The following is a 26,844-nucleotide window of genomic DNA, read 5'->3' on the forward strand; positions in this document are numbered from 1 at the left end:
GACCCAAAATGTTAAGATTTTATTTACAAAGCTTTGTTGTACAGAAAGTAAAAATGCTGTTACAATCTTGGTGTAACTGGCAGCCACAGATGGTTGGCTCACCAATCACAGCTATCCACGCTACAGCCGGAGTCTTACACGGAAACCTAACAATGCTTACAATTTGGTTGGGGTGATGTCCCCAAAGCTTGGTGGTGGATTTCCAAGAGGGACTAAACGGAGGAAGGCGGAATGTCACAGGAACTATTCTTTGGCTCTTTGGGTGGGTGGGTGTCCTGGGGTTTGTATCTGAGCTACCTTTCTTTTTTATTTTTAAACAGCTACCAAATCCACATGAGCAGTCCAACCAATACTGAACAGTTTTTTTCCCCATTTTTTTGCAGCTTGTCTGGGGTCTTAATCATCTTCTCCTTCATCATCTGTTTCTCTCTTCCTCTTTTCACCTTTCCCGCTTTCTTCCTCCTCTGTACAATAACAAAAAAAAAATTGTTGTGAGACAACTAAAAAGGCAGAGATTTTCCCAAGTTATTACTAAAAGAGGTAAATAACAGTAATAATTTTTCAATGGCTGGGAGAGAAAGACAACCAGAGTGTCACTCTAGTCCGTGTGATGCCAAGGTTCAAACTTGGACCTTGTGTTTGAGAATTCAATGCTGGACCCACTGTGCCACCCTATATGCCACTCAGTAAGATTCTTATTGACTAAAGAATTCCAAATCAACAAACCTCATGCTTAGCATGAGTACCCAAATCACATGGTCCCAAACACATGTGGGGGTCGGTGCGGTGGCTCAGCAGCGTTAAGATTCAGGCCGCTGTAGGAACCGCAGCAGAGCAGCGATAACAGAACAAGCCAGAGTTTCGTGGAGGGTGACGCAATGCCTCGCACACTTTTGTGAAAGCAAACATGCGTCTAATAAAATACACTCACACTTGAGTGGCCAGGGAGGTGACTCAGCTGGTAGAGTTCAGTCTCTGGCACTGCATATGCCAGAGTGGTGCTCTGGTCTCAGTCTCTCCCATGACGTAAATAAACTTAATGAGGGCAAAGGGTAGATAGCATAATGGTAATGCAGACAGACTCTCATGCCTGAGACTCCAAAGTCCCAGGTTCAACCCCCTGCACCACCATAAGCCAGAGATGAACAGTGCTCTGGTTAAAATAATAATAATAATAATAATAAAAGTTAAAATTAAGTGAGTAGCTTCCACCACTGGTCCTGATTTTTTTGTTGTTAAAGTCATAGAGAATAGAACATGCTGTATTCACCTTCATCTTCGTCTTCATCATCATCATCTTCGTCTTCATCAAGCTCTCCATCATGTCCCAGGTCTTCGTCCTAAAGAATGGTAAATAACAGGCCACTATGACATTAGTTTTGTCAAGACACAAATATAATTTGCCTGTAAATACAATATTCCAAAGAGAAGGGAAAAAAAAACAAAACCCAAAGACCTTTCCACTTTGACATGCTGACATCTTCTTTCTCTGAATAAGTACAATTAAATTTTTTAAGGACGGGGTAGATAACATAATAGTTAATGTAAAGAGACTCACGCCCAAGGCTTCAAAGCCCCATATTGTAATCTTTTGTACCACAGCTGAGCAGAGCTCTGGTTAAAAAAAGGAAAAAAATTCTCTGAACACATCTTTAAAAAAAAAATCATCTTTTCACAATCATTTACCAGATGTTTTCATTAACATACAACTTAATATTCAAATAATGATTTAAAAACCTTGAATTTAACAACAGGTTTGGACAAAGATTTCTACATTGCTGTTCTTGTGCAAAAATCTAGTCACTTTTATATTATGTGAATACATGCTTTTTGATTGTATCTTATTTTCTTTGCCTGTTTTCACAAATCTCTTGAAGGTCAAAGTTTTCCCTGTTAGTCCCATGGCATTCAGCTCTTCAGAGATAATTACTAGGTATTCCCAAACTATACTAGTTCTTTTAGAATAACCACATTCTTATTCAATCTAACTCCCAAGTTAGACACAACAGGTATAGAATACTTACCTAACTGAGCTGAACATAAAAGAACAAATTCAGAGTTGGCAAACATACCATGTATAGAAAAAAGGGACAGAGGATGCCTGAAGCATCGATGTCCCAGGTTCAATCCCTCCTATCACCATCAGCTAGAGCTGAGCAGTGCTTTGGTGGGTGTGTGTGTGTGTGTGGGGGGAATACAGAAACACCTTCCTAGTTTCCTCAAGCTGTTTTAAATGCTCAACTCATGGCCCCCTCCTAAGAGGAAAAGTTAAGTTACCTTGCAGAATTCAAGCACTGTCTAGCACCCAGGAAACATTTCATTTAGTGTATATTAAAAGGGAATAAAGTGAAGGTCAGAGTGAGAATGATCTGCTCACAGGTGGCTTTAGACTGCAAATAGGAAGCAGCAGCAGCTATGCGCACTGACCTCCCCACTGACTTCATCTTCATCCTCTTCCCCTTCAACATCTTCATCTTCATCCTCTTCATCATCAAACTCATCTTCTTCATCTTCCTCATCTGAAAGAAAGTCAAAAGGAATTCATTTAATACCTGCTGAGGTGCTGGGGGGCTCTGCATGGACCCATAGGACAAATGCTGGCTCACACCAACACCAGAAAAACCATGCACTACATGCTTATTGGTAAAATAATATATTATCTAGAATTTCCTTCAAAAACAAGATCGGTGGGAGTGGAGAGGGGTACCTGTATTATGTATACAAAGCAAGGTCAGCTATGAACTGACTAATGCTGTGAACGTCAAAGTTAATCTGACAACCGTTCCTACCTCTGTGTTTAAAATTCTCCATGATAAAACATTCTAGACAAAGTAAGCTTCTCTGAGAAATGGTTAACACCACAAAATCAGCTGCACAGGTAAGGGAGCGGGGAGACCCAGTAGTATCCCGGGGGAATAGGCAGGCCTGGAAGCCGTGAACCTGGTGCATTCAGTGCAGGCCACCTCCAGTCAAGCCCTCCTCATTTCCCTGCTCCTGAACGTCTGCGCTCTCTCCTGCTTTCTGGCATATGTTAAGTAAGTAAATGTGTGCACATGCACATGCACACGCACACGCACACACACACACACTGTTCTATTTGCCTAGCACTGACTTGCCATAGCCGACTTGCCTGACTTCATTCTCAAACGGGCACTTGGTGCCACCACTCTTATTACAGCAAATCGCTCACTTGTGATTTTTATATTAACATTCTTCTTAGTAGAGTGAGTTCCAAGGACAGGAACCAAATTGGAATTTTTTAAAACTACTTCCCAAATTATCTGAAAGAGACAATAATCAAGTATCTATTGTACTTTCCTCTAGTCTTTAAGGAAATTACTTTTTAAAAAAAATAATTTTTATTTATTTATTTTTCCCATTTATTTTTTTTTAATATTTATTTATTCATTTTCTCTTTTTGTTGCCCTTGTTGTTTTATTGTTATACTTATTATTGTTGTTATTGATGTCTTCGTTGTTGGATAGGACAGAAATGGAGAGAGGAGGGGGATACAGAGAATGGGAGAGAAAGACAGACACCTGTAAACCTGCTTCACCGCCTGTGAAGCAATTTCCCTGCAGGTGGGGAGCCGGGGGCTTGCCTTTGTTTCTTATTATTGTTGTAAGTTATTGTTGTTATTGATGTCGTCCATTGTTAGGTAGGACAGAGAGAAATAGAGAGAGGAGGGGAAGACAGGGCGGGGGAGAGAAAGACAGACACCTGCAGACCTGCTTCATCGCCTGTGAAGCGACTCCCCTGCAGGTGGGGAGCCGGCTGCTCGAACCGGGATCCTTACAAAGGTCCTTGTGCTTTGCGCCACCTGCGCTTAACCCGCTGTGCTACGGCCCGACTCCCAGGAAATTACTTTTATAGGCTCCTTGCACACATGCCCATTTGATCTGTTTAAGGTGAACTTAACTAGACAAGAGGCATAATAGTCACTAGGAATAGCTAAGAGCCTGTGGGAAGTAAATAAGTGATTAAAAAAAAAAGTTGGGGCTGGGTGGTGGTGCCCCTGGTTGACGCACATGTTACAGTGCACAAGGACTCAGGTTCGAACCCCCACCTGTCCTCTCCTTCTCTATCACCCCCTTCCCTCTCATTTTCTGGCTTTCTCTATTCAATAAACAAATAAAGATACAGGGGCCAGGTGGTGGCACAACTGGTCGAGCACACGTTATACCATGCCAGAAGCTGGGTTCAAGCCCCCTGCCCCTACCTATGGGGGAAAGCTTTGAGTGGTGAGGTAGGGCTGCAGGTGTCTTTGTCTTTATCCCTCACAATTTCTAAAGACAATACAAAAAAATTTTTTTTTAATCTAGAACTAGTCAATAGTCAAACCTTTTAAATTTTATTTTATTTATTTTTTTGCCTCCAGGGTTATCACTGGGACTCAGTGCCTACACTACAAATCCACTGCTCCTGGAGGCTAATTTTTCCCTTTCCCGTCATTTAAAGGTTTTTTTTTTTTTATTTTTTTATTTATTCCCTTTTGTTGCCCTTGTTGTTTTATTGTTGTAGTTATTATTGTTGTTGTCGTTGTTGGATAGGACAGAGAGAAATGGAGAGAGGAGGGGAAGACAGAGAGGAGGAGAGAAAGATAGACACCTGCAGACCTGCTTCACCGCCTGTGAAGCGACTCCCCTGCAGGTGGGGAGCCGGGGTTCGAACCGGGATCCTTATGCCGGTCCTTGTGCTTTGCGCCACCTGCGCTTAACCCGCTGCGCTACAGCCCGACTCCCTATTTAAAGGTTTTAATGTCGTAAAGGCTTATTAAAATTATGCAGAACTTTGAGTCCCCAGCCCCAACATAAGCCAGAGCTGAGCAGTACGCTAATCTTTTACTGTCTCTTTCTGTATTTGCCTCTCATTGAAATAAATAAATATGCAGAACTTTAGTGAATCAATATTCAATCACTAATAATTTTAACTCCTGTAGAACTCCTTGGCTCCAAATGTAATTAAAACTGCATAGATATATCTCATTTTAGCAGAATACTTATAGTTTTATTAGAATCTTTGAAAAGCAGAAATCACGAGCCAGGAGATGATGCAGTGGATTGTTAAGCCTTCAAGAACAAGGTTCTAAACCTGATACCTAGCACCACACATGCCAGAGTCATGCTCTGTTACCCCCCCCCCCCCAATAAATAAACCTTACTTTAAAAAAGTGGAAGTCTGGGCAGGGGTAGATAGCATAATGGTTATGTAAAGATACTCTCATGCCTGAGGCTCCAAAGTCCCAGGTTCAATCCCCTGCACCTCCATAAGCCATAGCTGAACAGTGCTCCGGTTTAAAAAAAAAGTGCAAGTCGTGGTCCGGCAGATAGCACTAGACTCTCAAGCATGAGGTCCTGAGTTTAATCCCCAGCAGCACATGTACCAAAGTGGCGTCTGGTTCTTTCTCATTAATAAATACATAAAGTGCAAGTCAGCTTACCTTCATCCTCTTCATCTTCGTCTACAGCATCTGAGTCAGAGGCTTCTCCATCATCTCGGTCATAACCATCCAGGTACTTCAGCTGAGGCAGGAGCTTGAAGACACTCTCTCGATAGTCATTCAAGTTAGTAACCTCACAGTTAAACAGATCCAGGCTTTTCAGACATTCCAACTTTTTCTAAAGAAAAGGGTCAAAAAACACACCTCCTAAGCCAAAGGAATAATAGCAACAAAACCCATCACCTGAAAAGGTAAAATTCTATACTCTGTACCCCACAAACTGCCACCTACTCAGTCGTGTATACAGGAAAACATTTCAAGTCCTTTGTGATCTACCAGGTCACTAGATTTTATTTTAAAAAATTTTTAATTTTTTTTAGGTCACTAGATTTTAACTAGTCCTTTCCTTCTGTACCTTCTCAGAGAACTTTTTCTGACAGCCATTAAGAGTCTTCGGATATATAAATTTGAAATAATATTTATTGAAACTGGATCTTTTTCACAGAATGAAACAAAATAAGATCTAATAATTTGGTTCAAAACTACATTCAAATAACCAAAAGGCTACTAAAAATATGCTGACTTATCAGCAGTATCTTTAGTGCTGTGGGAGTTATAGTTGTGTGTGTGTAAGGAATTAATCTACTTAGAGGTGCCTGCAGTATATACTTGAGGGCATAAAGGACAGGTGTCAGAGGATGGTGTGTGAAATAAACTTAAGTGTCAAGAGTGGTGAAGCAGATATTTTCCAGGAGTCAACAGGTCAAAGAAAAGGGGAACTCAGAACTGAAACTTCAGAAGTAGAGAAACATTACACTCTTTCAATTAACTGCGGGGGGATCACCATTGCCAGATCTTCCTGATACACATTTTTTATTTTGCCAAACCTCCAAATTTTTATAATGCTCCATTTGTTAGGAATCCCAGCTGCAGCTTCATCTATTTAAAAGCTGGACTCAGTTTTCTGCATAACAAGATTGTACAGGAAAACATCCATGTATTAACTCAGCTCTTCGATGGTTATTATTACGTAAGTATAATATATTTCAATTCTGGGTCTATTAGGGTTTGACTATGGTTAAATGAAGAGTCTGGGAGGACAAAGGTAGTACTCTAGAGGCAAACATAGGGGCAGTTTAAAATAGAAAGTGAGAGCAGACCTCAAAGAGGGGGGACAAGCCATTAAAAAAAATAAAAGCCAAAGTACTATGTAGCCTGTACCTTTAGAGTAGTCCAGAACACACATGACTATGTAATCTCACAACTGTATCTTTTAATGGTTCTGAATCAGTAGAAACTCTTGGTCAGATTCTCTACAGGGTTGAGCAAAAGAGGCCCTGCTAGTCCGTTCCAGTTCACCACTGAACTTTATAAAATTAAGTCATATTGGAACACAGCCATCTCTCTCTCTATCTATCATGTAGTTTCTTTCCTGTCACTATGACAAAGTTCGAGTCATTGTGACAGACTCTACGTGAAGGAAATAATGGTTGATTCCTGCATTTCTTGACTTCCTGAGTCAAGACTTATTCTCACTGAGCATTCCTTAGAAACAGCAGGGCAGCAACCAGTGAGAGTACACCTCAGAACACAAATGTATACTTGTACTAATGACCCGTGAACCTGTGGACCAAATACTGTGCTAATGTAAGTCATACCCTGAGGTCTTTGACCCACCCCCACCCTCATTTTGTTGGGGAGTTTGCACATTCGCTTTCCTACTGGGATCCCCCCCTCCCCCCCCCCCCCCCCCCCCCGCACAAAGCACAGGTGTGACTCGTTGCAAAAGAAGGAAAAGATGCTGCTACGCCATCCCCACCCCAACAACTAGCTCGCATGTGAAGACTCTTCAGGAAAGGTCAACTCCATGCCAGCTGCGGGAAAACCTCCACCACAAAGTAAAATCAAGCAGCTCCCCACCCCAACACAAAGCTCAGTCTAAAATGCTCTTGCTGAGAGGAATACACTATTGACTTCCAGTTCTTCTTAGAAAAGGGTGTGTGGAAACAGCACACAATCTTCATCTCTGTCGCATCACGCCGCCCAAACCCTTCCTCTCCGTCTAATGCCATTTCAGTACTCAGCTCCCACCCAAGGCTCTCCCATTGCTGACTTTAGCAATGAGATTGTGGTTACTTCCTGCGAAAGAATAACCCCACATGCCAAATAATATGCTAGAAAATGAAGTAAAACAAATAACAAGATCCCAACTATGAGCAATACTCTAAAGTCATCTTAAGTAGTAAGAATGTACCTTCAGAACCAAAATACACTGCACACAGATTATTCAGAACCCCAAGGCAATGTGAAAATATTGCTTTTTAAAAAAAGTCACAACTCTACGATACCAGAAATTTGGCCTAAAGCTAATAGACTAGCCATAATAAACATTAAACATTTTTATTAACAATAATTTTGCTTGCCTTCTTAGAATTTAGAAGGGCTTTGGGGGATCATTTGGATGGCCCAGGTCTCTTAAAAAAGGTGTCCAAGGAAGTTTGAACTGATGCCTTCTTTGTGTCTTGATTAATGTCCCTGTAGCAAGCAGAGGCATTCACAATCATTGCATTGACTGTAAGAACTGGGCTCAAAGTAGACGGTGTTCAAGATGCATGTTAATGAGGATGAGGATGGTGTTTTCCCCACTGAAGAATACTTCCAGGAGTCAAAATGGACCCACCAGCCCGCCCCCTCCTCTAGCTTATCGTTTATTCCTTTATCATTCCTCGTTCTAACTCTGGGAGCCCACCTGACACCCTCAGGAATCTGAACTACAAAGGCAGGGAAAGGATGGGGGCGCAGGCTCTTCCACTAGGTCTGGGTGGGCAGCACTGTGGCTGCCACTGGCTTGTCAGGTGTGTGACTCTGGACAAGGGATTCAACCTCTCCCAAGCCCCAGCTTCCTCGTGTATAAAACGAGGGCCATGTAAACAATTTCTGTGCACTCAAGTTTTAGAAATGTTCCTTGAGGACTACCAGTGTTATGGTACAGGTTTTCAAAAATACTAACTGTAAAACTATCTCCACTGTCCTGGGGAATGACTTTTCACAGCCACCGAGGGGCCTTCAACATCACCAGTCAGGCTAAGCATATCCAAGCAGACATGCCCGGTTTGTTTCTGCTTTTCCCCTCTGAATGAGGACCCTGACAGAGGCTTCTGATAAAGTCCAAAGAGGGCTCAGGTTGCCATGAGCATATGGTACAAATCAGTGTTTAGCACAGAAAGTTACTGCCAGGTACTCTGTTCTAGAAAAACACTAGGGAGTGTGTGGGAGTGGGGGCTCTTAAGCTTAGTGACCCTGAACCGGGTCTGTTACCACATACAGTAATGGCTTACTGGAGTTCCCTGGGAAGTCGTCCACACCTGGTCTGGTGCTTCTGCTGGGAGTGCCAGCTTATGACAATCTGGGTATGAAATGAATCTATAGGTCAACAGAGGACAGGACTCACAGGCAGTGGGGAAAAATGGTGGAAGGCTTGAATTCTTACTCCATCATCTGTGATATGGAATAAAACTACATAATAAGCTCTCTAACTTGGTTTCCTCATCTCTAACAGGACAGCCATTCCTCTGGCTGTGTGATGCAATAAATGCCACTGTCCTTGAAGACAGCAAATTATTGCTTAACTCTTAGAAATAAAGATTAATGACTTTGAGGAAAGCTTCATAAGCAGCTTAGTGCTATAGGTCTGTCTATCTTCCATTCCCCTAGATTTGTTTAAAAAAAAAAATTTATCTGGGCACACCTGTAACAGATAATAGGGAGAAAACTGCTAGCGTGCACATATTACCACGCGCAATGACCCAGGTTTAAGTCCCCAGTCCCCATCCGTGTGTGTGTGTGTGTGTGTGTGTGTGTGTGTGTGTGTGTGTGTGTGTGTGTGTGTGTGTGTGTGTGTAGAGAATGGGGTGGGACTTCATGAGTGGTGGAGCAGTGTTGGAGGGCCTCTCCTTCTGTCGTCGTCCCCCACCCCATCCAAAAAAGGAAAGGGTGGCGGCTTTTGGGAGCAGTGAGGTCATACAGTCACCAAGCTCCAACAATACCAACAATAGCCCAGTGAAGGGGAAAAAAGAAAAGGAAAGGGGGGGGGGTGTGAGCCTAGGGAAAACAATCCAAAATTTATGTTGCCAAGTTGAGAAATGGGCTCCCGATATTTGTAAAAAAATGACCAGGTTACGTAATTCCCCTTAGTATAATATATAATTAAAGTGACTTGGTAAAAGATGATTAAATCTGATGGGGGTAGATAGCATAATGCAAGTCCCAGGTTCAATCCCGTACCACCATAAGCCAGAGCTGGGCAGTGCTCTGGTGTTTCTCTCTTTCTTTGCATCTCTCTCAAAAATTAAAAAAAAAAAAAAAAAAAAAAAATTAGGGCAAGCTAAATAGAATAATGGTGATGCAAAAGACTTTCACGCCCGAGTCTCTGAAACCTCAGGTTCAATTCCCTGCAACACCCGTTAGCCAGAGCTGTGCAGTACTCTGGTAAAAATAAATAAATAAAAATTTAGGGAGTCAGGCGGTAGCGCAGCGAGTTAAGCGCAGGTGGTGCAAAGTGCAACGACCGGCGTAAGGATCCCGGTTCGAGCCCCCGGCTCCCCACCTGCAGGGGAGTCACTTCACAGGCGATGAAGCAGGTCTGCAGGTGTCTGTCTTTCTCTCCCCCCATCTTCCCCTCCTCTCTCCATTTCTCTCTGTCCTATCCAACAACAATGACATCAATAACAATAATAACTACAACAATAAAAAACTAGGGCGGCAAAAAGGAATAAATAAATAAATAAAAAGATTAAATCTACATTGGAGCAGGGATTCAACTATCAGGAGGGGGAAAGATTCTGAAATTTTGACAAAATAGTCTCTATTAAAGGTCACAATTTAACTACTTCTCCATTAATATTAGCAGAGCATCCTGTATAATAATACGCAACTCAAATATTAATGCATTTCTAACATCAGGAGAGACAGGCAGGAACCAGCAGAATCTGAGGGTTCTGTCCTGTATTCGGAAATACAGCTCCTATCTGATGCCTAAGTCTCAAGTGTGAGTGTTTACAAGGTAAGGCAGACAGAAACACTGGCTTTAGCTATATCAGTACAGGGGTAACAGAACACAAGCTTGAAGTCGATTAGCCTAGTTGAGATCGAATTCTATCTCTATGTCACATTTAAAAAAAAAAATTTAAACTTATTTATTTATTCCCTTTTGTTGCCCTTGTTTTATTGTTGTTGTCGTTGTTGTTGGATAGGACAGAGAGGAAGAGAGAGAGACACCTGCAGACCTGCTTCACCGCCTGTGAAGGGACTCCCCTGCAGGTGGGGAGCTGGGGTCTCGAACCGGGATCCTTCTGCCGGTCCCTGTGCTTCGCGCCCAACTTCCCTCTATGTCACATTTAAGGGGTATCATCTTCAGAGCAACCATTTAACCTCTTTCTAGGATTTACTGGCATCTCCAGGTGGCAGCCAAACACAACAGTTTGGAGGCTTGCCTACCCCTGCATCAACTTCTGTCTCCAGAAGCTGCGCCCCACAGCCCACCCAAAGCAGCTCTTTTCTGCTTGTTAACTTCACATGGACTAGACCCCACAGAGACAAATTCCTACTTACAAAGCTAGTTAGTCTGATTCCTGCATGAGCCACGTAAGGGAGGATTGTCTCTTTGCTTTTAAGTGAGGAAACTGAGGCCCAGAGAGAAGCAATTTGCCCAAGGTCACACAGTAACGTTAATAACCCAGTTGGCACTTAGAATAATTTTCCAGAGTTTAGCCCAGGAAGACTGAGTGTGGGTCCCCATACGAGAATTTACACGCAGAGCACATGATCATGATTGAAAAGACGGAAAATTTGTTAAGACTGTTCTACCTACAGTGTAGATGAGCTTGCTAGCATGTTCTGTACATGTATGCAAGTATAAAACAGCCTAGCTTGCAGGGGTGGGTGCTTCAGATAAGTGTTTAAGGCTATAGTCAATATATGCAATTTTAAATGGGGAAAAAAAAAAAAAACAAAACAATTCCCCCCTTCTCCTTTGAAGGAAATCACAACTATCAGGGAGGGGCACAAAGTCACAGATTCACACACAACTAGCTCTGATCTCTAAAACTGGGCTGTTAGAAAAGTATTGTAATAAACCACATTATTAATATTTCTAGTCACTTCCCTCACTATAAATATGAAAATGAATATGACCAATAACCCTGGCTCCCAAATTCTCAATTACTTACCAAAGGTTCCAAGGTGCCAATATCTTTCAGTTTATTTCCACTTAAGTTTAGATGTTTGAGATTTGGAAGGTTTCCTGCTAACATGTCCAGCCCTCCAAAGACTCTATTTTCACTGAGTTCAAGCTACAAGAGAAAAAGTACATAGCACACAGAGAAACAAACATCACTAAGGTGGTAGAAATAGCAAATATAGTTATGATCTCAGTTTTCCTTAGGGCATGTGTATTTATTTCGAAGATTATAGATCTCAGCAACATTATGGAGGTAAAGTCAGGGTAAGATGAGCTGTGTTTTCTTGGCCAGCTGCTACACCTCAGCATCGAAGTGCTCCCCTCACCCCCACCCAGTGAACCTGAGTCAAACGTTGACAGGAGTCTTCCGATGTGAGCTATCTCGTCAAAAGTGAATACATTTTCTAACATTAAAAGTGGATTAATGCAAGCTAGCTTTCTTTGAGAAATTGTAGTCATCTGTAGCTGGCAGGAGGGGTAAATGCTCTCTCTGTGCATTCTAAGCAGGTTATTCAGCAAGCCAAGCAGAACTTACAATGCCCACTTAGAACCTAGCCAGGTTGTCAGGTGTAGCCATGCTGCAGGCAAGTCAGTGGGGGTACTGCTCTGAAGGATGCCAGAGTGGTACAAGACAGGAAGTTCAGTGACCTTAGGAAAAGATGTGGGGCAACTACCTTACAGCTGATGAAACCAACTCCCTGGAGGCCATTTCTTGCATAAACCTGGCACTATCCCTTAATAAATGCTACTCTAGTATCTTAGCCGCAGGTCAAGTAGCTCAGCAAATGTGTGCCAATGAACGAACAAGCCAGGAATATCAGACTGTCAGTACTGAAAGAAACTGGGAGCCTGACATGTTGAAAGACCATAGTCATAATGCCTTCCTTCCTTCATTGTACTTGGCCTTTTGTACTGCACTTTTTTTTGTTTGTGTGTTTATTTATTTACTTTTACCAGATCACTGCTCAGCTCTGGTTTATGGTGGATGGGGGATTGAACCTGGGACTTTCTTCATAGTCCATACATTCCAGGTACCATCTGAAGCACAAGCAATATGTGAACCTATCTGATCCCACAATAACCCTATTCACTAATAAGAGGAGCTACATAGCGGCTAATGCAATGTTTCCAACTTTCAGAAAGCTGTTCCAGTGGGTAGCCTGAGTTGGAGCCAAGCAGACTAGCTTCTAAGGAAGAACCCATACCTTTCCCTGTGTACTATAGACTTAAAACAGTATGGAAACTCTTTGGTATGCAATGCAGTGAACTACATGGCGCAGAACAATCTATCTGAAGTGTAAATACTCATTGAGAAAATTAGTTTAAAAACTTCCTATCTAGCGCACGTGGCTCAAAGTGCAAGGACGGGAGCAAGGATCCCGGTTCAACCCCCCAGTTCCCCACCTGCAGGGGAGTCGCTTCACAGGCGGTGAAGCAGGTCTGCAGGGGTCTCTTTCTCTCCCCCCCTCCTCTCCATTTCTCTCTGTCCTATCCAACAATGATGGCATCAGTAACAACAACAATAAAAAAATAAGGGCAACAGAAGGGAAAATACTAATAAAATGCTTTATGTGTTTCAGAGGGAAATGCAACATTATAAAACACCTTTTCCTTCCAATGGAAAATCCCAGCGAAGTGTCTTGATCTACTTAAAAATATCAATCGATACTCAGTAAAAAAATCAATTGCTAAGATGCTAGTAAATCGTAATAGAAACAGACCACGTCTCTTGGTCAGAATGTCACTCTATGTAATGTCGACATCTTTTGAACAGGACTACCTCGGGGAGCAGACATAACAGGCAGCGCATCAGTGTTTTACAGGGACTTTTAACTGCCTACAAACCAACACAAACATTTAAGAAACCTGTAACATGGGGCTGGGCGGTGACACACCTGGTTGAGCTCACATGTTACAGTGCGCAAGGACCTAGGTTCGAGCCCCCAGTCCCCACCTGCAGGGGGGAAAGCTTCACAAGTGGTGAAGCAATGTTGCAGGTGTCTCTCTCTCACCCTCTCTCTCCCTCCCTCCTTCCCTCTTGATTTGTCTCTATCCAATAAATAATAAAAAGATTTTTAAAAAAGAAGAAACCTATAACATTTGTGCAAGTTTTTCAGAACCTTTTTCTTGTTAGAAGAAACAAAGCTGACATTTTGAGGTTCATTTGGGAAGTGAGTGGCTACCCAGTTAAGTGGCTAATGAATGATCTGTCTGGGAGGTAGTGAGGTAGATAATAGTGCTGGACTCTCAAGCACAAGGTCCCCAGTTCCATCCCTGGCATCACATGTGCCAGAGTAATGCTCTGGTTCTCCTCTCTCATAAATAAACAAATAAGTAAAATGTATTTTTTAAAATAGACCAACAAAGCACTAACAATGGGCCATCAGCCAGAATAGGGAAGAACATTCCGTTTGTTATAATGAATTCTTGTGATCAATCACAACACACTTAAGCCCCCTAGTCATCAAAACTGCATGCTAGGTTCTGGGGGTGTGGGGTTCAGTGGTGGAGCACATGCCATGCATGTCCAAGACCTTTTGTTCACCACCAGTTACAACGCCCCCCCACACACACAAAGGCACACAGCAGATCTGAGTTAACTATAAATCTAAACTGTTTACACTTAAACTCACACTGAACCAACAAACACAAAATACTAATAACAGTGGGAGGCACCCATGGTTCTAAGACCAAAATATAGACTTAAAAGTTTAACAAATGTGTATCAGCCAAACACGTTATACATTATCCACAAAATAAGTCTTCATAGCCATCACCATCAGGGCAACTCTGCAAGAATTGGTAGCGAGTGCCAGCAGTCTCCAGGTGTGTAAACTGAGCACTAGCGAGATTAAGTGTCATGAAGAGTATCACCCACCAGGGAAATGATGGCCCTGGAATTCAAGCCCAGACTGGTTCTGTTCCACAGCCCATGTGCTCTCTGCTACAGTGATTCCTTCCAAGTAAAAGCACATGTCTTTCCTTTCCCCCCAGGATGTCTCTTGCTCTTAAAGACAATGCACTCACTCACCTTTTTCAACTTAGGTAGTTTGGGAAGGTTTGAGACTGAAATCAAACCTACATTTATTAAACTGAGGAACTCTAAGTTCACGAAATCAGCTGTTAAGCCCTCAATTTCCCCATAATTTGATCTGCAGTTGTCCAGGACAAGTTCTCGAACCTGTGGACGAAAGAAAAAAGGCAAGGTTTCAAAAAACATAGAACAGATGTATTGTTATATGGGAAACTGGGAAATGTTATGCATGTACAAACTATTGTATTTACTGTTGAATGTAAAACATTACTTCCCCAATAAAGAAAAAAACAAAACAAAAACATAGAATAGAAACAAAGCAAAATCTCCCATCCACAAATACCTAGAGCAAGAACTCCCACGTCTTCTATACTTAGACCTGTCCTAAGTAAATGAAAAATGATGAACCTTTAGTGACAAAATATTATGCCAAGGGTGGAATGTTACACCATGGTATAAAGACTCGAACGCTTTGCTTTCCACAAACATATATTATAGATAGTTGTTAAAATGTGGGTGAGAAGCTGTAGCACCCTCATTTCTTCTGCCGTAGGAGTGACTGCCCACAAAGGAAGGAAGAAAGCTTAATTTCTGGAGACTTGGGCTTAGGTTTCTGTACTGCACAATGTCACCCCTAGCTCCAGTCATTTCTACTAAGATGATCTTCACACTAGGAAGGAAACAAAAATGAAGAGGCCTTAATTGAAATGAAAATTAATTTTGGTTACTTCTAAAGAAGAATTTTAGTTTTCATTTTCAGACTGCATACTTTAAAGGCCCTGAAAAATCAGAATTAAAAATTTACCCATGGGGGTTGGGCGGTAGCGCAGTGGGTTAAGTACACGTGGTGCAAAGCAAAAGGACCAGTGTAAGGATCCCGGTTCAAGCCCCTGGCTCCCCACCTGCAGGGGAGTTGCTTCACAGGTGGTGAACTGTAGGTGCCTGTCTTTCCCCCATCTTCCCCTCCTCTCTCCATTTCTCTCTGTCCTATCCAACAACAACGATGACATCAATAACAATGATAATAATAACCACAAGAATGGTAAAACCACCAGGGTAACAAAAGGGAAAAAATGGCCTCCAGGAGCAGTGGATTCATGGTGCAGGCACGGAGCCCCAGCGATAACCCTGGAGGCAAAAAAAAAAAAAAAAAAAAGTACCCATGGTATTACATCTGAAGATTTTGAATATTGATTACTTAATAGTTTGCGATGTAGACTGTGTGACTACCGTGATTAATTCCCTTTTCATTCCTGCTCTGTGGTTAACTCAAAGCCTGACTTTTAAAAAATTTATTAGTTTTATTTATTGGATAGAGAGGGAAGGGGGAGACAGAGAGACACCTGCAGCACTGCTTTATCACTTGCAAAGCTTTCCCCCTGCAGGTGGGGACGGGGGCTCAAACCCAGGCCCTTGCACATTGTAACACGTACACTCAACCAGGCACATCACCACCCACTCCCGAGCCCAACTTTTTCTTAACATGCTTCCATCAGTTTATAGCAGCAGTTTTTAACTGTCAAAGGTATTCTTGTGGTGAATCTACCAACATGATACCAACCAAGCACACATATGAAAAGCAGATGCTGTGAGTTCTAAAATGAAACTCTGAGCTCTTTACACCTTCACCCCCCGCCCCCACACACCAAAGATCTATGGCCGGTGATACCCACACCACCACCACCACTTCTCATCTGGCGCCTCACCACCCCACTACTTCCTTCTCAGAAGGTGTGGTTTAGGGGTACAAATTGCTCTGTTATACTTTTACTTCTGATTTATCTTCCTTACTCTGCAGCCTGAAGGCGTGAAGTAAACTGAAGAGAGAGGGGTCCTGGAGACAGATGCTTGGGTTAAATCCTGGCTCCACCACTTAAAACCTGTGTAATCTTGGCCAAGTCACTCAAGCTCTTTGTGCCTCAGTTTCCTCATCTGTCAAGTGTGCCTGTCTCATGAAGCTGTGGAAAACAGCACTAGGGACAGACCAAATGCTGGAAGTTCCCGCTGACAAAAGGTAGAAGGGATGAGGTATTAGTGTATTAGTGATGCCCACACACCACCTAACTTGCTTTTCTTTTCAGACTTGCTTATAATATCCAGGATTGAACTTGGGACCTCACACTTGAGTCCTCTTTGCCACCTCCTAGGACACCCATCTAATTCTTTATAAGCATACACCTTTTTAAAAAATATTTATCCTTTTGTTGCCCTTGTTTTCATTAGTGTTGTCGTTATTGTTTTCATTGCTGTTGTTGGATAGGACAGAGAGAAACGGAGAGAGGAGGGGAAGACAGACACCTGTAGACCTGCTTCACCACCTGTGAAGCGACCCCCATGCCGGTCCTTGTGCTTTGTGCCACGTGTGCTTACTTAACCCGCAGCACTACTCCCCGACTCCCATACATGTCTTTTATGTTAAAAATAGCAGTTAAAGTAAAAAAAGAAAGGAAGAAAAGGGAGGTCAACTACAATTGCCCAGCCACCCCTAAAAGGCAGAGCTGAGCAGTGCTCTGATAAAAAAAAAGGGTCTCTCCATTGCAAGTAGAGAGATGGTCAGGACAGGTGAGTTTCCAAGTGAGAAAGCAAGTTCAAGAAATGCACACCTGAGACCTTTCTTTTTCTCCCTAAACGGGAGACAGGAGGACTTACTGGGGTGAGTAGGGCAGAGGATTTCCCAGACAAAGCAGAGAAAGAAAGTCCTTTATCTCTCCCAGGAGGACTGAGAAATACACTACCCCCAGAACAAAGCGGAATTAAAGACAGGGAAAGGCTCTCTATCTGCCTAGCTGGGCTTGCCATCATGTGAGTAACGGCTCTCAGGACCTCTCCCTCAGGCTACATACGGGCGCTCTCAATTTCCCTTAATAAAGTTTAAATTTTCTGAAGGAGAAGGCTCTACAGACCGCAGTGGGGAGGCCTATAGATGACAGGTCTGCAGAGTTCGCCACCCAGCCTCTGGCTAGTCCTAAACTGGACCTTGGTGAGAAGCTGTCTAGCTCTCGGGCATCTTATCAGCAGTATTTGAGGTAACTAAACCTCCTTTCTCATCACTCCTCCCTGAGTGTGAAGGAATGTTTTCTACTAAATTTCCGTGGAAATTTTTACTGGAGTCAAGTAAAGGAATTAGAGCCGGAGGCTGCAGAGAACAGATTTTTCTCTCACACTTCCCATTCTCCTGGCTGCTCTAAGAGATCATTAAAGGGGGTTTGGGAAACAGCTCAGCTGACACAGCACGGGGCCTTCATGCCCAAGGTTCCTGGTCTGTCTCCACCTCTCTCTTTCTCTCTCTCCCCCCCCCAACTCCCTCCTTTGCTTCATATGCAACCCTCTCTCCTTATTTTAAGAGAGAAAAAGGTTCCCTGGGAGCAGTGAAGTGGTGCAGGCACCAACACCCAGAGTTAGCCCCGATACACGTTTGAGTGACTGGGAGGGGGGACATGGTGTTATTAGTTTCTGAGAAGGAGATCAGAGTGCTTGATCATATTCAGGCTATCTAAGTAAGGCATGTACTCTACCCACTGCACTAAATCCCCAGCCACAAGACAAGATAAACCCTACCTAATCTGGTATTGTGACTTGCCAATAGTTGTTTCTGCTATAAAAGGGGGCAAAAGGTATAAAGAACCTAAAGAGGGCTTAAAAGTTATTAACTCCCCTAGTAAGAAAAGCAATAAAGTAAAATAAAATAAAATACCCTCAAAGCAACTCCTGCCACCTCCGGCAGTTGAGTTAAGAATGTTCAAACCAGGAGTCAGACGGTAGTGCAGTGGGTTAAGCGCAGGTGGCACAAAGCGCAAGGACCGGCGTAAGGATCCCGGTTCGAGCCCCCGGCTCCCCACCTGCAGGGGAGTCGCTTCACAGGCGGTGAAGCAGGTCTGCAGGTGTCTGTCTCCCCCCCCCTTCTCTGTCCTATCAAACGACGACACCACCACCACCAATAATAGCTACAACAACAATAAAAAAACAAGGGCGGCCAGGGGTAGATAGCATAATGGTTATGTAAAGAAACTCTCATGCCTGAGGCTCTGAAGCTATGTCTCTGGCCCCTACTAACACAACTTTTCTTTCTTATTTTTCCAGGGGAGGGGATGAGAGACACCAGAGCGCTGTTCTGCATGTACAGAACGGCCTGCGTACTTTTTCTTTCTCTTTGTTGCTACTGATGTCGTCGTTGTTGGATAGGACAGAGAGAAATGGAGAGAGGAGGGGAAGACAGAGAGGGGGAGAGAGACAGACACCTGCAGACCTGCTTCACGGCTTGTGAAGCGACTCCCCTGCAGGTGGGGAGCCGGGGGCTCAAACCGGGATCCTTACGCTTTGCGCCACCTGCGCTTAACCCACTGTGCTACCGCCCGACTCCCAGGTACTTACTTTCTTGGTGGTCTTATGTGATGCTTGGGTTCCACCTGACGCATGCCCTCTACCCACGGAAATAGCTGAATTATGATCTATATAAACATTAACGCCTATGCTATTAAAGTGGCAAAGACAATGGTCCAGGAGGTGGCCCAGTGGGTAAAGCATGGGACTCTCAAGTGTGAGGTCCTGAGTTCAGTCCCCGGCAGAACATGTACCAGAGTGATGGCTGGTTCTTTCTCCTACCTTTCTCATTAATAAGTAAAATCCTAAAAAAATAAAAATAGGGCAGGGGAAGATAGCATAATGGTTATGCAAAGAGACTCTCATGCCTGAGGCTCCAAAGTCCCAGGTTCAATCCCCTGCACCACCATAAACCAGAGTTGAGCAGTGCTCTGGTAACAAATAAAAAATAAAGAGACAAAGACAAACATGTCTGGGATGTGTGTTATATAAAATCTAAATTTGGGAAATAGTAAATGTTCTGCCATACTACACACCAAAAAATAGATGCTAGGGTAGGAATGCTATGTATAAATGATCTCACTTTTTAACTTGCTTATCTGTTATGTAACTATTAGAATTCAATAGATGCGAAAGTTGAGGGGTTAACTGTACAAGATGTAGACTAAGGAAAGTCTAATCCCCCGGTAAATTGGGGCTAAGAAAAATTAAAACAACAAAAAAGGGTCCCGGTGGTGACGCACCTGGTTGAGCGCCCATGTTACGATGCACAAGGACCCAAGTTTGAAGCCCCCAGTCTCCACCTAGAGAAGGAAAGCTTTGAGAGTGGTGAGGCAGTGTTGCAGGTCTCTCTCTTTTAAATTTCATTTATTTATTTAATGAGAGATACAGTGAGAGGGGAGAGACCACAGCACTGCTCAGTTCTGGCCTATGGTGGTGCTGGGGATTGAACCTGGGAGCTCTGGTGCTTAAGGTATGAAAGTCTACTTGCATAACTATTATGCTGTCTCCCCAGCCCGTTTTCTGTCTGTTATCACCTTCCCCTCGATTTTTTTTTTTTTGCCTCCAAGGTTATTGCTGAAGCTTAGTGCCTGCACTACAAATCCACTGCTCCCTGAGGCCATTTTTCCATTTTGTTGCCCTTGTTGTTGCCGCCCGATAGGACAGAGAGAAATCAAGAGGAGGGGAAGACAAAGAAGGGGGAAAGACAGACACCTGCAGACCTGCTTCACCACTTGTGAAATGACCCCCTGCAGGTGGGGAGCCGAGGGCTTGAACCAGATCTTTATTCTGGTCCTTGCGCTTTGTGCCACGTGCACTTAACCCGCTGCACTACTGGCCAGCCACCCCCCCCCTCCATTTCTGATTATCTCTATCCAGTAAATAAAAATTTAAAAAAACTTTACGGGGGCGGGGGAGATAGCATAATGGTTATGCAGACTCTCATGCCTGAGGCTCTTAAGTCCCAGGTTGAATCCCCCACACCACCATAAGCCAGAGCTGAGTAGTGCTCTGGTGTTTATCTCTCTCTATGTGTGTCTCTCTCTCTGCATCTCTCTCAAAAATAAAATAATAATTAAAAAAAAACTTTACAGGACGCAAAGTCTCTTGGCCTAACAGTGTCTGCAGAGGTATGGATTATGACTCACAGGAATTGCCTGACCCCCAACTCCGTACAAAGTTCAAGATAACCAGAAGGTTCGCCACCCCCCAGCTAGACACACGCTTGCTTTGTTTCTTCCTACCAGAGCACCGCTCAGCTCTGGTTTATGGTGGTGCCAGGGACTGAACCTGGGAATTAAGAGCCTGGAAGACGAATCTCTTTGCATAATGTGTTTTTATTGGAGACAGAATTTGAGAGGGGAGGAGGAGCTAGAAAGGGAGAAAGGAGAAAGAGGCCAGCGGCACTGCTTCCAAAACTTCTCCCCTGCAAGTGGGGACTGGGGCTTACCCAGGTCCTTGCGTACTGTAACGTGTGTGCACTCAACCAGGTGTGCCAACACTTAGCCTGTGGCATGTGTGTTTTAACAGAAGTATGAGAGGTTTAATCACAAACAGGTAAACCCCCCCAATTTTGGGATATAATTAAATTTGGGAGCTCCAGTGGCACAATCGGTTAGCAGGCGGTACTTACACGGAATATATGGAATATAATTAAACTTAGCCAGAGTGACACATTAGACCCTGGCAGTGTGGTGGTGGGGAACTGCTACCATTTGTTCTTACTGAAGTAACTGACAGCACAGTACTATATAAAATATTTCCTATCATTAATTACCTAGAAGATAGCTCTCAACAGTCACTATTCTTTAAGAAGATAACTTAAGCATAAGGATCCCAGTTCGAACCCCAGCTCCCCACCTGCAGGGGAGTCACTTCACAGGCGGTGAAGCAGGTCTGCAGGTGTCTGTCTGTCTTTCTCTCCCCCCTCTCTGTCTTCCCCTCCTCTCTCCATTTCTCACTGTCCTATCCAACAACGATAAAAACTACAACAATAAAACAAGGGCAACAAAAGGGAATAAATAAAATATTAAAAATATATTTTAAAAAAAAGATAACTTTAGAACCCCATCTTAGACAAGTTCCCCCAGTACTCCACGCCCATCTGATACAAAGGGTAAGTAAAGAAAAAACCCACCCCCTCATTCTTTGCGAGCACACCTCAGGGAAATGGCATATATCTGTTTACAAGGGACAAGGACAGATAAAGTCGTACGTGAACTAAGGCCGTTTTTTTCAATACTTATTTAATTTATTTATTGATTCCCTTTTGCTGCCCTTGTTGTTTTATTGTTGTAGTTATTATTGTTGTCACTGTTGGATAGGACAGAGAGAAATGGAGAGAGGAGGGGAAGACAGAGAGGGGGAGAGAAAGATAGACACCTGCAGACCTGCTTCACCGCCTGTGAAGTGACTCCCCTGCAGGTGGGGAGCCGGGGCTCGAACCGGGATCCTTATGCCAGTCCTTGTGCTTTGCGCCACCTGCGCTTAACCCGCTGCGCTACTGCCCGACTCCCACACTAAGGCTGTTTTTATGTTGGTCCCCTTGTGCTTTGGCTAGCAAGCCAAGGTAAAGTGTCACCAAGGTCGTCTTCAAGCCCCTAAATAAAACAAAAGGAACAAGATCATACAAGTCCATTTGGCCCTTAAAAAAAAAAATCCACGTGGTCCGGGAGGCGGCGCAGTGGTAAAGCTTTGGGCTCTCAATCGCCAGCAGCACATGTGCCAGAGTCATGTCTGGTTCCTTCTCTCTCCTCCTATCTTTCTCATTAATCAATAAATACAATCTTAAAAAAAAAAAATCCAGACCCCTTACTCACGCTCCTCATTCAGCTCTCAGTTCTTCCTTTATGACACGAAGGCCACCCATTCTCTACCTCCCGTGCACAGGAACAGCACATTCCGCCAGGGTTGGTCCTGCCTTCCCAGAGAGCAGCAGCCTCCAGGCCCCCAGAGGCCGAACCTACACCTAACCCCCCACCCCCCACCCCGTGAACCTACACCTAACCCCCCACCCCCACCCACCCCGTGAACCTACACCTAACCCCCCACCCCCCCACCCCGTGAACCTACACCTAACCCCCCACCCCCCACCCACCCCGTGAACCTACACCTAACCCCCCACCCCCACCCCGTGAACCTACACCTAACCCCCCACCCCCACCCCGTGAACCTACACCTAACCCCCCACCCCCACCCCGTGAACCTACACCTAACCCCCCACCCCCCCACCCCGTGAACCTACACCTAACCCCCCACCCCCCACCCACCCCGTGAACCTACACCTAACCCCCCACCCCCCACCCACCCCGTGAACCTACACCTAACCCCCCACCCCCCACCCACCCCGTGAACCTACACCTAACCCCCCACCCCCCACCCCGTGAACCTACACCTAACCCCCCACCCCCACCCACCCCACGGGGCCACAGGACGCGGTAAGGGACTTGCCTTAAAAAAAACAAAGCCAGCGGCCCGCGAGGTGGCGCAGTGGTAAAGCTCTGGACTCTCAAGCACGAGGTCCTGGGATCGATCCCCGGCAGCCCACGTGCCAGAGTGATGTCTGGGTCTTTCTCTCTCCAATCTTTCTCATAAATAAGTAAAATCTAAAAATATATATATATTTAAAAAACAACTTGTTGACCCCTTTTCAAACTTCCCTCACACTCTACAAGCATTTTCGTCCCCAAATCTCTCCGGCCGCCAAACATCTTCCCACCGAGCCGGTGGATTCCGAGGCCCCGCCGCCCGCACTCGCCACCGGCCGCGGTCAGACGCCCACACGGCGCCCGCCGGGAAGCCTGAAACGACCGCCGGCAAAGCCAACGCGCCCGGGCGGGAGGGGAGGCAGCACGACGGTCATGCAGACAGACTCTCCTGCCTGGGGCTCCGCAAAGTCTCGGGTTCAATCCCCCCCCCCCCCGCACGGCCACAAGCCAGAGCTGAACACTGCGCTGGTTAAAAAATGGCTAAAAAAAAAAAAAAAATGAAAAGAAAAGAAAAGAAAAGAAAAGAAAGCCCAACACGCCTATATACCTGCACGCATGTCCTTATCTCGACACGTGTCGTTTCGCGGATTCAAAACAAACCCCACCTCGTGCTGACTCCAGAAGATGGGCGCAGTCTTTCCCAGAGAATGCAACTCGGCCTTTCGCCACTCAGTCTTTCTGTCAGTACTTCAGCTTAAACACGTCAAATAATAATAATAATAATAACAGACTTCAAAAACATGTTCCAGGCCCACACGGGCGCCTGTCTGTGGGAAATGCGGACGGACGGAAGGACAGCCCGGCCCTCGCAGCTGCGAGTGAAGGAAGCGCGCGCCGGGCGAGGCGACAACTCGCAAGTTTCTCGCGGCGAAGCCCGCGGGCGGCTCGGCTCCGAGCACGTGGTCGCCACAAAATGTCTGACTGCCGCCGGGAAGCGACGGCCGCGGTCACACCGCAACCCGCGGAGCCCGGCTCCCGCCCGCCCCTGGGAACCGGCACCCCGGGGCCGGGGTCTCCCCGCAGCCCCTTCCCGGCTGCCCAATTCCCCACAGGTTGGCGACTCGTCGGCTCCGCCCGCGCCGCCCCCGCACCCACAGGCCTCCACTCACCCGCGGAGAGGCGGCGGCGGCAGCGGGGCGGCCTCCCGCCCGGCGCGGGGACCGGGAAACATGGCCCCGCCGGCGGCCGCGGGAAGGCGCGAGCGTGCTGGGAGGGGGATCCCCGGGCAGGGAAGCGGCGACTCTTAAAGGCCCCGCCGCCGCCGCCTCCGCGGGCCGCGCTCCAGCACGTGCGGGGAGGACTGGGGCGACCCGGCCCCGCGAGCCCAGCGACGACCCCGGGCAGAGGCGGAGGCGGCCGCGCAGCGTCGCCCTTTTAAGAAGAAAAAAGGAAAAGGAGGGGGTGAGGCTGCAACGCAGCCGACAGAGGCGAGTCGGAGGGACGGAGTCGGAGGCCGCCGCCGCCGCCGCCGCCACCGCCGCGCGCGACTCCGGCCAGCAAGAGCCGAGCCCCGGGGCCGGGGGGCCAGAGACCGGCGGCCCGCAGCCATCGCCCGGGGGCGGGCGGCTCGGCGGGGCCCTCGGGCCGCCTCACCTCACGCAGCGGAGGGAGACGCGCGCTCGCCAACATGGCGCTGCGGCGGCCTGTGGCGCGTCCCGACCGACTGGCGCGAAGAGGAGCCGCCGCCCGCCCGCCCGCCCACACTGAGGGGACCAGCCTCCCGGGCACCGGGCGCCCCGGGCTCCGCCGCCGCTGCGAAGGGCGAGGGGGGTCGGGGGGCCAAGCCGCCGCGAAGCCGCCCCGAGGAGGTCGAGAGCCGCCGGGCGTGGGGGTGGGGGAGAGGCCGGAGCGCGAGGAGGGAGGGAAGGGAGCGAGAGGGCCGGGGGAAGAAAGTTTTATTTTTAGGCTTGAAAAATGGCGGGAACCGTGTCCTTTTTTCAAACTTGGCCCCGGGAGAGGCGGCGGTTGCGCCACCTCCGCCGCCCGGGCCGGGCCCGCCCCTCCCCCGCTCGGCGCGCCAGGCCGCGCCCGCCCGACCGCCCCGAAGCCCCGAACACGCGGGGCCCGCGAACGCCCCTCCGGCTGCCGAGCCGCCGCCTCGCCCCTCGCCCGGCCGGCCGGCGCCCACCACGAGGCCCGGCCCTCCGCCCGCCCGCCCGCCCACCCGCGCCCCGGCCCCGGCCCCTGCCTCGTCCCCGGGGCGCGCGGACACCGGCCCGGCCCAGCGCAGGCTGACAGCGCGGCTCCTCGGCCTCCTCCCGGCCGCGCATCCCGGGAGGAGGCTGCAAACATGGCTCCCGGCGTTATACAACCCCCTCCTCCCGCCCGCCGCCGCCGCCGCCCGCACGCACACGCGCCGCTCGGGGCAGGGGCCGCGGCGGGCGCGGAGCCCAAAGTTTGCTTCCCCCGCCACCCCGCCGCCTCCCCTGGACGGTCGCGGGGGCCCGCGGGCGCCAAAGAGTTAACGCCCGCGCGCCCGCTCGCTCGCTCGCTCCCCCCGCCGCGCCCGCCCGCCTTCCCCGTCCGTCCGTCCGTCCGTCCGTCCGCGCCCGCGAGCTGCGCGGCTCCCCGCACCGCCGGGGGTGGCGGAGCCGCCGCCGCACGGGCCCCGCAGGTGGCCACCATTACATGCAAGTCATGGAGGGGCTCGGGCGCCCGGGGGGGGGGGGGCTCGGCTTACGGCTTCCGGGGTCCGGTTCCTCAGCTCCAGGTGGATCCTCTTCTTCATGTCCATGGTCGCCTCTGCCCCCCTCTTCAAACTTAACTTTCCGCGGCGGGGGCGGAGGGGGGAGAGTCGCCCCGGCTGGCGCAGCGAAGGGCCGGCGGCGGCGGCGGGGGGCGGCTGGCGGCGGGCGGCGCGGTCCCGGGCGGCGGGCGGCGTGCGGACGGCGCAGGCGAGAGGAGCCCCCGGAGCCAAGTTACTCACGGGAGCGGAGAGAAACCATGGAGGGAAAAGGGGGCTGGAGCGCGGCGCCCGCCTCACTACCGCCGCCCCCGGCCGCGGCCCCGCACTGCGCTTAAACCGGCGACGCGGCGCGGGCGGCTGCTCGGCTGCTGTCGGCCCCGCGCGTTGCCGCTCGACTCCGCCGCCGCCGCGGCTGCACCAAGGACGGGGCGGGGAGACGCGCGGCGGGAGGGGCGGAGGCTGGGGGCGGGGAGGCGCGGCCCGGGGGCCTCGGGCCACTTCCTCCCGCCCCGCGCTGCACGTGGGCGGCCGAGGCAAGGACCCCGCGCGGGGGCTTCCCCGCTTCCCCGCCCGCCCGCCCGCCCGCCCGCCGGGACCCGTGCGGCCGCGCCGCGCCGCGCCGCGTGGCGAGTCTCCGTTTGCCGCGGGGCGCCGGACGCCACGCGGTGCGGCCTCGGGGGTCCGCCGGGGCGGGAGGGAGAGCCTCCCGCGGGGGTCGTGCGGGGACCCCCGTCCCGGGAGGAGGCGTGGCGGCCGGAGCCGCACCGCGTGGCGCGGGGACGGCGCGGGCCCCTTGGGCGCAGCCCTGAAGCCCCCAGCGGCCTCAGTTTCCCCGCGCGGCGCCCTCGCTCCGGCGGGAGGTTTCCCCTAGGCCCCGCGGGCTGACCGACGTTGTTTTCAGCCCAAGATAAGCAAAGACGCCGTGTGTCTGAGCAGATCCCCGTATTAACTCGGAGACGGGAGGCACCGAAAGACTGAGAGCGGACTTGTCCCTAGACAGAAAATAAAATTTTAAAACCCGCCTCTACGTAAGGCTTTTCTTGCACTTCAGACTCTCCCAGCCTGTTTTTGCCTAAGTTCGACCGGTGACCAACAGCTTACTTATATCGACTTTCGGTATAATAAATGAAAAAGTCA

General features: G+C 48.0%; 1 protein-coding gene across 2 annotated transcripts; it reads right to left on the reverse strand.

Moving 5' to 3' along the window:
- ANP32B (acidic nuclear phosphoprotein 32 family member B) lies at window positions 1-26,260 on the reverse strand. 2 transcript variants are annotated; one of them, XM_060199119.1, is made up of 7 exons: window positions 25,702-26,260; window positions 14,710-14,859; window positions 11,668-11,790; window positions 5,441-5,618; window positions 2,428-2,519; window positions 1,271-1,340; window positions 1-464 (listed from the first exon to the last, which is right to left on the reverse strand). In XM_060199119.1, the coding sequence occupies exons 1-7, from the start codon at window positions 25,753-25,755 to the stop codon at window positions 397-399; spliced, it is 735 nt and encodes a 244-aa protein (XP_060055102.1). In that variant the 5' UTR covers window positions 25,756-26,260; the 3' UTR covers window positions 1-396. The 2 variants fall into 2 exon arrangements, with proteins under 2 accessions (XP_060055102.1, XP_060055101.1); XM_060199118.1 differs by lacking the exon at window positions 25,702-26,260 and adding an exon at window positions 24,615-25,328.
- Window positions 26,261-26,844: the final 584 nt, after the last annotated feature.

The sequence above is a fragment of the Erinaceus europaeus genome, chromosome 10 (genome assembly GCF_950295315.1).
Source record: "Erinaceus europaeus chromosome 10, mEriEur2.1, whole genome shotgun sequence".
Lineage (NCBI taxonomy): Eukaryota > Metazoa > Chordata > Mammalia > Eulipotyphla > Erinaceidae > Erinaceus > Erinaceus europaeus.